Source organism: Gorilla gorilla, chromosome 8, assembly GCF_029281585.2.
Source record: "Gorilla gorilla gorilla isolate KB3781 chromosome 8, NHGRI_mGorGor1-v2.1_pri, whole genome shotgun sequence".
Taxonomy (NCBI): domain Eukaryota; kingdom Metazoa; phylum Chordata; class Mammalia; order Primates; family Hominidae; genus Gorilla; species Gorilla gorilla.
Genome location: NC_073232.2, coordinates 105482676 through 105493727, shown reverse-complemented (window position 1 = coordinate 105493727; position 11052 = coordinate 105482676). Strand labels below are relative to the sequence as shown.

Here is an 11052-nt window from a genome sequence, read left to right as displayed (position 1 = left end):
GAGAAGTTCAGAAACTGCACAAAAAAGAGTTAGTGATGGGGCCGGGTGGCATTGCAGATCTCCAAAGCACCCGTGTCTCTTGACATTTCAAATTCCATGACATTCCCTTATCTCTCCCTAATTTGCTGTATGAAAATGGGGTTGAGCAAAAAGATGAAGCAAACAGGAGTCAGGCCCTAGGTTTCCAAAGAGTCTTTTTTGAAGACAGCAAGTCCCCTTGCTTTTCAAACCCATTCGTGAGCACCACAGCAGCCGTGCCAGTGAGGTCCCAGGTTTGGACAATGAGTCTGGCTGAGCACAGGCCTGGAAGGACAAACCAGGGCTCAGTGTGTCATGTGGTAGTCACTAGGTTCTGAGACACATGGGCACCCAGAACCCCTTCCCACAGAGCCAGGGCCAGGGTGACAATGGGCCACTTAGCCACCAGCAGCCTGAGGGAAGAGAAATGATCCCATGGCCGCTGGCCCTGATGGAGGACCAGGCACCTCTGACAGATCCTGTGATACCCTTCGGGGGCTAGACCCTGTAGGTGGGTCCTGAGGCCCTGAGACTATTGCAGGCAGCCAGGCAGTTCAGGCCTCTGCCAGGGGGAAAGGCTGTGGTGACCACAAAGGCAAGCCCCAGCATCTCAGAGCCAGCCCAGGCCACACACTGTGCTGACCACGACTGAGGTGTTGCATACCTGGTTACATCTCCAGGGTCTAGGATGGACCTTCCAGGAGAGGATACAGAAGGGACACAGGATATCAGACTCGAATCACCTGCTTGGTCAGGTACCCCTGTCCCCAACAAAACAAGCCACTTAGTCACAGATTCCCCCAGCTCATTCCCACATTCCCTTTCTTCTTGGAGAGGAGGGACTGCAGCAAGTTTACATCAACCAGGACTTACTGAGGGAACACAGTACCAGCCTCCACCAGTTACTGAGTGAGACCCAATCCTGACATATCGTAATCACAGCACTAAATCTGAAGCTGTCATAATCACAGCACTAAAATGGAGGTCAGTCACACTGAGACTTTGAGGGGTGTGTTGTTGGGGAGAAAAGACAAGAGACAAATAATCCCAATATAGTGCCTGGCTCCCAGCAAGAGTTCTGTAAGCTTGAAATGGAATACAGAGAGGAAAAGAAGGGACAGGAGAAGGAGGGAAAGAGGGGGAAATGAGGAAGGAAGAAGGGAAGGAAAGGGAAGGGAAATTACTAGGTGATAGAGATTTAATTGCGATTTCTTGCAATGCTTTAGGTGTCGACAGGAAATGCTGTGTTCTGATGTAAAATGGCCACACAACACCATACTCTACAAGCGCACATAACTGCAGGCACACTGCTATACGCACAACTGCCCATAGCCACTTCCACCTGGGTAGACAGCCTCACACTATAGTCTCAACTCCCCAATTCTCCACTGGTCTACAGGACTTGTTTAAAAGCACCCATCCACTCCTGTCCACTCCCCACTCACCCAGGCACTAGGAAGGCCCCCGCCCCCACAGCCACTACCACTCCATACTCAGCTCACACTCAGATGCGCAGCCACACCCCCGGGGGTACAGCCAGACACACAAGCAAGATGCCTTGTCCCCCCAAAGATTGGGAGAAGCTGGAAAGGACAAAAGGGAGGGAGACAAGGAAAGAAGCAGAGGAGACACTCAGCCCAAAACACTAGATGACCTATCAGCCCTGAGCCTGCTTCGCTGAATTGCCAGGAGCAAAGAGAAGAACAATTCCTTATAGGAGCAGGCGTCCTACTCCTGGAAGAGGCCTTATATATCCAGGTTCCCGAGCAAGCAGATGTCTGAAAAAGCAATCTGACCCTCTGAATAATCTCAAGGGACACTTCCTAGTTCTGTTATTCTCTGGTTCCTTGGAGAAGGGCAAAAGTAATACATATCATCTCATGTTTGAAACACCTTACTGACACTACCATCTTGTTATAACCATGTGTGGTACTTTCAATCCATTACCTCAACTTACGCAACTTGGCTTGTCATTGCATTCTATGCAACCTTGGCTGGGAGAAAAGAGGTCTGGGTTCCAGTTCTCTGGAGGTCATTTAAACTCCTCCTGTGCCAAATTCCTCACCTCTAAAAGGAGAGGACACTCTAGGTGATGCCTGAGGCCCTTCAAGTTCTAACGTCTTAGGCTTCTACCCATCTAGAACAGTGCTTCCAATAGAAATATCATGTGAGCCAAATAGATAATTTTAAATTATCTGGTCACCACCTAAAAAAGTTACAAGAAGTACACTTTGGGCAGATCACGAGGTCAGGAGTTCGAGACCAGCCTGGTGAAATCCTGTCTCTACTAAAAATACAAAAATTAGCCAGGCATGGTGGCACGTGCCTGTAGTCCCAGCTACTTGGGAGGCTGAGGCAGAAGAATTGCTTGAACCTAGGAGGCAGAGATTGTGGTGAGCCGAGATTGTGGCCACTGCACTCCAGCCTGGGTGACAGAGCAAGACTCTGTCTCAAAAAAAAAAAAAAAAAAAGTAACAAGAAATAGGTAAAAATAATTTTGATAATAGATTTTATTTAACGCCATATATCCAAAATATCAGTATCTCAACCACTAAGCAGTGTTTTAAACAATTTTTTGTTTTTTTGAGATGGAGTTTCACTCTTGTTGCCCAGGCTGGAGTGCAATGGTGCCATCTTGACTCACTGCAACCTCCGCCTCCCAGGTTCAACGGATTCTCCTGCCTCAGCCTCCCAAATAGCTGGGATTACAGGTACCCGCCAGCAAGCCCGGCTAATTTTTTCTATTTTTAGTACAGATGGGGTTTCACCATGTTGGCCAGGTGGTCTTGAACTCCCGACCTTCGGTGATCCACCCCCCATTGGCCTCCCAAAGTGCTGAGATTATAGGCATGAGCCACAGGGCCCGGCCTGTTTTAAAAATTATAATGAGATATTTTACATTTTTTTTCCTTCTATGTCTTCAAAATCCAGTGTGTATTTTATACTTACAGCACATCTCAATTAAGATGCTAAATTTTCACCGGAAATACCTGAACTGTTTTTAGATTTCATAAAATTTGCAGTTGTAAAAGGTATGACCCACATACCTAAATTGTTCCAAATACATTTAAAAATTTTTTCCAATAACTGAATCAAGCATTAGGTTTTCTGCTCTTTTTAGTTGACAAGTAATAATTGTACACATTTATGGGTACAGCATGATATTTCAATACGCATATTTAGTGTACAATGGCCAAATCAGTGTAATTAGCATATGCATCACCTCCAATATTTATCATTTATTTGTGTTGTGGACATTCAAAATCCTCTCTTCTAGCTTTGTGAAAACATACAATAAATGACAGTTAACCACATTTAACCCACAGTGCTGCAGGACACCAGAACCCATTCCTTCTATCTAATATTGGTTTTTAAATTAAACTTGAATCAGTATACAATTGTGATCTTCTCTTGCATTAGTCACATTTCAGGGACTTCACTGCTGCACGTGGCTTTCCATAGTGGAGATCGTTGCATGGGACAGTGGGGAGGGGTCCCGTAGGTGTGACCCTTCCCGCCCTGCTCACAGCCCCAACTGACTGCTAGTTCAGAGTGAGAGTGGAAAGGTGTCACAGCCAATGTCAAGCCAGGCAACACCTGCTTGGCCACTTCATTGTCTGCGTACCAAGGAGAAGCCAAAGAAGGGCAGGCCTATCTGGTCCGTGGGCACAGTCCCCAGCCCCTTTCCATGGAGCTGCTGCCAATGTTTCCGCAGGCAGAGGCCATGTTTCCAGCTCAGACGCAAAGGCATGGGGAGGCGGCAGGCATCTGAGCTTCCTTTTCTTACTCAAAGGAATGCCTACCAGGCAGCCAGCCAGGGCACAGCCCAGACTCTACGTGTCACTTTGGGGATTTGGGCTTTATTAGCACAAGTCAGATGCAGTGTGATAGGGGTGGTGGTAGTGGTGAGCAGGCAGTAGGGACAAAGTTCCAGGGGATGGTGGGGGAAGCATTAGCACTAGCAAACAAGGTCAAGAGAAGGGCATATCTGCTCTACCAAGGGTACAGGGAGAGTTCATAGATTTCAGAAATGTCACTTGGAACCTCACAGCACTGCTTGAGGGGAAGCATCGAAAGACACCGCCAGGACAATCCTTTTATGCCTTCTAGAACTGTGGAGAAACGTTACAACCAGCAAGGGCTTTACACTTTAATTTTTTCTTTTTAATAGAGATACGATTTTGCCATGTTGCCCAGGCTGGACTTGAACTCTGTGCTCAAGCGATCCACCTGCCTCGACCTCCCAAAGTGCTGGGATTACAGACATGAGCCACTGCGCCTGGCCAGCTTCACGCATATTGTTATAATCTTCATGGACAAATCGAAACTCAAGTAACTTGCCTAAGGTTTTTCATCTACAAAGCTGAAATTTAAATTCAAATCTATTTGACTCCAAAGGCTGCACCAAAGATTTAATACTAATAACATTTTTATTATTATTATTATTTCAGATGGAGTTTTGCTCTTGTTGCCCAGTCTGGAGTGCCATGGCGTGCTCTCGGCTCACTGCAACCTCCGCCTCCTGGGCTCAAGAGATTCTCCTGCCTCAGCCTCCTGAGTAGCTGGGATTACAGGCATGTGCCACCACACCCGGCTAATTTTGTATTTTTCGTAGAGATGGGGTTTCTCCATGTTGGTCAGGCTGGTCTCGAACTTCCGATCTCAGATGATCCACCCACCTTGGCCTCCTAAAGTGCTGGGATTACAGGCGTGAGCCACCAGGCCCCGCCAATAGTACCACTGTAAATTAGTTATTAATAATATCTAATAATAACAGGTTATGTTTATTGAATGATGCCATGTGCCTGGCACTATGCCAGGTAGTTTATAGACTTGAACTAATTTATACTCACATTTCTGTGAAGTATGATTTCATACCCATCTTACAAATAAGGAAAACTGAGTTTCACAGAGGTCATGTAACTTGTCCAAGGTCTTGAAACTTCTAATAGAACAGATTCGAGCCTAACTTCCAAGCACATGAGCTTAGCCTTGATGTACTGCCTCTTATGGGAATACTTATGGTGGCAGATGCTGCTGATGTCCCACACTGTATCTTCTTGGTCCACATCTGAACTCACTGCAGCATCCCACCTCAAGTGCCTGCATCTCTGCTTCTCTGCCTGAAGGCTTTCTTGGGCACCTGGGGAGCTGTGGAGGACTTAGCACCTTTGGGCATGCATTAGAGTCTGAGAGCTGCTATGACAATGTTCCATAAATGGGTTGGCTTAAAACAACAGAGATTTATTCTCTGACAGTTCTGGAGGCTAGAGGTCTGAAGGCAAGGTTGATACCTTGGTGGTTGATACCAGCAAGGCCACACTTTCTCTGAAGGCTCTTGGGGGAAGGTCCTGCCTCACCTCTTCCTGGCTCTTGGGGGTTGCTGAAAGTCCCTGGCAGTCCTTGGCACGTGGCAGCATCACTCCAATCCTGCCCCCATCTTCACATGGCTGCCTTCCTGCTGTACATCCCTGTTCTTGTGTCTCTTCTCTTCTCAAGGATACCAGTCTTATTGGATTAATGGCTGGCTCTACTCCAGGCTGACCTCAGCCTTTTTTTTTTTCTGTTGAGGCAGAGTCTCGGCTGTGTGGCCCAGGCTGGAGTGCAGTGGCACAATCTCGGCTCACTGCAGCCTCCACCTCCTGGGTTCAAGCAATTCTCCAGCCTCAGCCTCCCGAGTAGCTGGGATTACAGGCCCTGCCACCATGCCTGAGTAGTTTTTGTATTTTTAGTAGAGATGAGGTTTTGCCATATTGGCCAGGCTGGTCTGGAACTCCTGATCTCAAGTGATCCCCCTACCTTGGCCTTCCAAAGTGCTGGGATTACAGGCATGAGCCACCGTGCCCAGCCTGACTTCATCTTAATTAATTACATCTGCAACAACTTTATTTCCAAATAAGGTCACATTCTGAGGTTCCAGAAAGGACATGACTTTTGGGGACACACTATTCAACCCAGTTCAGGGGGCAGCCTTCAGCCGACGAGGGAGGTGAGTGGGTAGCCAAATGCTCCAGCCACCCCATCCTCTGGTGGCACAATTCAAAGGCGTGTTCCATGTGAATTCCCAGAGGTTCCCCAGTGAGACTGAACCTCAGCTGCCCACAAGAGCCCTGCTCATTAATGTACCCATTATTGACTTTTCTTATTTCCCTGTCTCACTTTCCCTACTTCTTCATTTGGGCTTCCTAGGATCACCACCCAAATAAACTACCTGTCCCCAGGTTTTTTTTTGGGGGGGGGCAGGGAATTCAAATGCATGACCTATTTTTGGTTAAAAGTGAAAAGAGATTCTTGTCTTCTGTCCAAGTTGGTCACTTCCCTGCACCAAAGTGAACAGTAGCCAACATGTCAGGGTGGGAGTTGTATTACAAAATCGAGGGCGATGAAGAAGCAGCAGAAGAAGAAGAGAATCTTGAAGCAAGTGGAGACTATAAATATTCAGGAAGACATAGTTTGGTTTTTTTGGTTGATGCCTCCAGGGCTATGTTTGAATCTCAGAGTGAAGTTTTGACTCCTTTTGACATGAGCATCCAGTGTATCCAAAGTGTGTACATCAGTAAGATCATAAGCAGTAAGAAAGGTCATAAGCAGTAAGATTATAAGCAGTAAGAAAGATCATAAGTAGTGAGATCATAAGCAGTGAGATCATAAGCAGTAAGATTATAAACAGATCATAAGCAGTGAGATCATAAGCAGTGAGATCATAAGCAGTGAGGTCATAAACAGTGAGGTCATAAGCAGTGAGATCATAAGCAGTGAGATCATAAGCAGTGAGATCATAAGCAGTGAGATCATAAGCAGTGAGATCATAAACAGATCATAAGCAGTGAAATCATAAGCAGTGAGATCATAAGCAGTAAGATCATAAGCAGTGAGATCATAAGCAGTGAGATCATAAGCAGTGAGATCATAAACAGTGAGATCATAAGCAGTGAGATCATAAACAGTGAGATCATAAGCAGTGAGATCATAAACAGATCATAAGCAGTGAGATCATAAGCAGTGAGATCATAAGCAGTAAGATCATAAGCAGTGAGATCATAAGCAGTGAGATCATAAGCAGTAATTGAGATCTCTTGGCAGTGGTGTTCTATGGTACCGAGAAAGACAAAAATTCAGTGAATTTTAAAAATATTTACGTCTTACAGGAGTTGGATAATCCAAGTGCAAAACAAATTCTAGAGCTTGACCGGTTTAAGGGGCAGCAGGGACAAAAATGTTTCCAAGACCTGATAGGCCACGGATCTGACTACTCGCTCAGTGAAGTGCTGTGGGTCTGTGCCAGCCTCTTTAGTGATGTCCGGTTGAAGATGAGTCATACGAGGATCATGCTGTTGACCAGTGAAGAAAACCCCCATGGCAATGACAGTGCCAAAGCCAGCCGGGCCAGGACTGAAGCCGGTGATCTCCAAGATACAGGCATCTTCCTTGACTTGATGCACCTGAAGAAACCTGGGGGCTTTGACCTATCCTTGTTCTATAGAGATACCATCAACATAGCCGAAGATGAGGACCTCAGGGTTCACTTTGAGGAATCCAGCAAGCTAGAAGACCTGTTGCTGAAGGTTCACGCCAAGGACACCAGGAAGCAAGCACTCAGCAGGTTAAAGCTGAAGCTCAACAAAGATATAGTGATCTCTGTGGGCATTTGTAATCTGGTCCAAAAAGCTCTTAAGCTTCCTCCATTAAAGCTCTATCAGGAAACAAATGAACCAGTGAAAACCAAGACCCTGGCCGGGTGTGTTGGCTCACACCTGTAATCCCAGCACTTTGGGAAGCCAAGGCAGGCGGATCACCTGAGGTCGGGAGTTCAAGACCGGCCTGACCAACATGGAGAAACCCCAACTTTACTAAAAAAAAAAGACAAAATTAGCCAGTCGTGGTGGTGCATACCTGTAGTCCCAGCTACTCGGAAGGCTGAGGCAGGAGAATCACTTGAACCCGGGAGGCGGAGGTTGCGGTGAGCCGAGATTGTGCATTGTACTCCAGCCTGGGCAGCAAGAGCGAAACTCTGTCCAAAAAAAAAAAAAAAGAAAAGAAAAGAAAAACAGAAAAAACAAAGACCCGGACATTTAACACAAATACATGCAGTTTGCTTCTGCCTAGTGATACCAAGAGGTCTCAGATCTTTGGAAATCATCAGATTATACTGGAAAAAGAGGAAACAGAAGAGCTAAAATGGTTTAATGATCCAGGTTTGATGCTCATGGGTTTCAAGCCCTTGGTAATGCTGAAGAAGCACCATTACCTGAGGCCCTCCCTGTTGGTGTACCCTGAGGAGCCGCTGGTGATTGGGAGCTCAATCCTGTTCAGTGCTCTGCTCATCAAGTGTCTGGAGAAGGAGGTCATAGCATTGTGCAGATACACGCCCCACAGGAACATTCCCCCTTATTTTGTGGCTTTGGTGCCACAGGAAGAGGAGTTGGATGACTAGAAAATTCAGGTGACTCCTCCAGGTTTCCAGCTGGTCTTTTTACCCTTTGCTGATGATAAAATGAAGGTGCCCTTTATGTATGTATGTATGTATATATATATATATATTTATTTTTGAGACGGAGTTTCACTCTTGTTGCCCAGGCTGGAGTACAATGGTGCGATCTCGGCTCACTGCAACCTCTGCCTTCCGGGTTCAAGCAATACTCCTGCCTCAGCCTCCCGAGTAGCTGGGATTACAGATGCCTGCCACCATGCCCAGCTAATTTTTTGTATTTTTAGTAGAGACGGGATTTCACCATGTTGGCCAGTCTGGTCTTGAACTCCTGACCTCAGGTGATCCGCCCGCCTCAACCCCCCAAAGTGCTGGGATTACAGGCATAAGCCACTGCGCCCGGCGAATATGCCCTTTACTGAAAAGGTCATGGCAACTCCAGAGCAGATGGACAAGATGAAGGCTATCATTCAGAAGCTCCGCTTCACATACAGAAGTGACAGCTTTGAGAATCCCGTGCTGCAGCAGTACTTCAGGAACCTGGAGGCCTTGGCCTTGGATTTGATGGAGCCTGAACAAGCAGTAGATCTGACATTGCCCAAGGTTGAAGCAATGAATAAAAGACTGGGATCCCTGGTGGATGAGTTTAAGGAGCTTGTTTACCCGCCAGATTACAATCCTGAAGGGAAAGTTACCAAGAGAAAGCACGATAACGAAGGTTCTGGGAGCAAAAGGCCCAAGGTGGAGTATTGAGAAGAGAAGCTGAAGACCCACATCAGCAAGGGCATGCTGGGCAAGTTCACTGTGCCCATGCTGAAAGAGGCCTGCCGGGTGGATGGGCTGAAGAGTGTGCTAAAGAAGCAGGACCTGCTGAAAGCCCTCACCACGCGCTTCCAGGACTGACCAGAGGCCGCGCGTGCAGCCGCCCTTCCACACCATGCCCAGGCTGCCTGGCCTTGTTCTCAGCCAGTTAAAATGTTTCTTCTGAGCTAGGAAGGACTTTAAGTTTTTGAGGCTTTCTGTTGCCATGGTGATGGTGTAGCCCTCCCACTTTGCTGTTCCTTACTTTACTGCCTGAATAAAGAGCCTTAAGTTTGTACTATTAAAAAAAAAAGTTAAAAGAAAATGAGCCTCAGGCCTTTTGTCTATTCAGTATGCCTTATCGCAGGCAGCCAGGAGGCTTTTCTAGGGTCCTGTAATGATGGTTTTTGCTCCATGTTGGTTTAAGCAGGTTTCTGGGGGCCCACAACACCTTGGATGAGTAGGTGGGAGCCTGCTAGGGAGGGCTGGGTTGGGAAAGTGGGATATATGTCTATAGCTGGTGCTAGGCCTGTGGCTTTATGTAGAATGACTTTGCTAACTTGTGTCATCGAGGTTGACGATTTTATCAGTTATTCGCAAGAAATAGTATAAACGTCAAGAAGTGTTTCTCAAACCAAGGGAATCCAATATGATAGCAACTGAGGGAAGATCTAGGGAAGGTGGAACATAGCGTGGTGATAATGTCAATTGGGAATTTCTAATATTATCTAATATTCATATTATGCCATATCATCTATAGCATCCACCAGCTCTGTGGTTTTGTTCACAATGGGCTCATCCATTACCTAGTTCAACATTTCTCAAATGTAGCTTGCCAGTTGCTCCTGAGAAAAAAGTTTCTGTGATCCAATCACGTGGATGAATGCTGATTACTATTCACTCTTCTTGAAGAGGCACAGTCCATATTAATATATTAAAAGTTCTGAAAATTTTGCTGTTGAAATTAAAATCCAGTTTAGCATTGCTTCCCATACTTATTTTGCTATGGAATCTCTTCCTCATGTAATACCTATTTAATCTATCATAGAGCTGGTATTCCACAGAATCCACTCTGGGAAACCCCAATCTATTTAACTAGTGTGGGTGCAAAAATATCTTCTGCAGCCCACAGGACTTCCTTTGCAGAGTGTGCCAGGGCACAACTGTCCTTTTTTGTCCACACCTCACCCCCAATCTCCAACCTCCCTTCCTCCTTTTTGCTTTTTTCTCCATTTGGGTTTAGGTCACATGGATTCTTGGCTGTGGGCTAACTCCTCCACTGCCATTGCCTTGACACATAAGTCCTCTTATCTAAGTCCTGCTTGGGGACCTTGGTCCAGCGGGGGTTCGGAGCGGCTCCTTCATCCCTATCTTTTCCAGGTACTAAAAGGGTCTGGGGACCCTCCGGGAGACAGACATCTACAAGGAAAGATTCTATCACCAAGGAGCATCCACAAGCAGCCAGCATGACTCAGATCCTCCTACTTGGCTAGGGACACTGGAACTACTTTCCAAACGTGGGGTCCGTTGTGAGTTTAATTGTGTCCCCCCAAAATTTGTAGATGTAAGTCCTTACCCCAGTACCTCAGAATGTGACCTTTTCAGAAACATAGTTGTTGCAGACATAAGTGATTAAGATGAGATCATACTGGAGTAGAGTGGGCCCCTGATCCAGTATGACTGGTGTGCTTATGAAAAGGGGGAATTTGGAGACAGGCGCGCACATGGGGAGAGCACCACATGAAGACGGGAGCAGTGCCTCCACTACCCAGGAACTACCAGAAGCCAGGAGTGTGGCTTGGAAC

General features: G+C 46.5%; 1 protein-coding gene across 1 annotated transcript; it reads left to right on the top strand.

Annotated features, from left to right (window-relative positions):
* Positions 1-6363: 6363 nt before the first annotated feature.
* Positions 6364-9349, top strand: LOC101144883 (X-ray repair cross-complementing protein 6-like). The gene is given in 4 exon segments (XM_019034494.4): positions 6364-6564; positions 7167-7760; positions 8081-8518; positions 8837-9349. Coding segments are annotated over 4 exon segments (1746 nt in total).
* The last annotated feature ends 1703 nt before the right edge of the window (positions 9350-11052 follow it).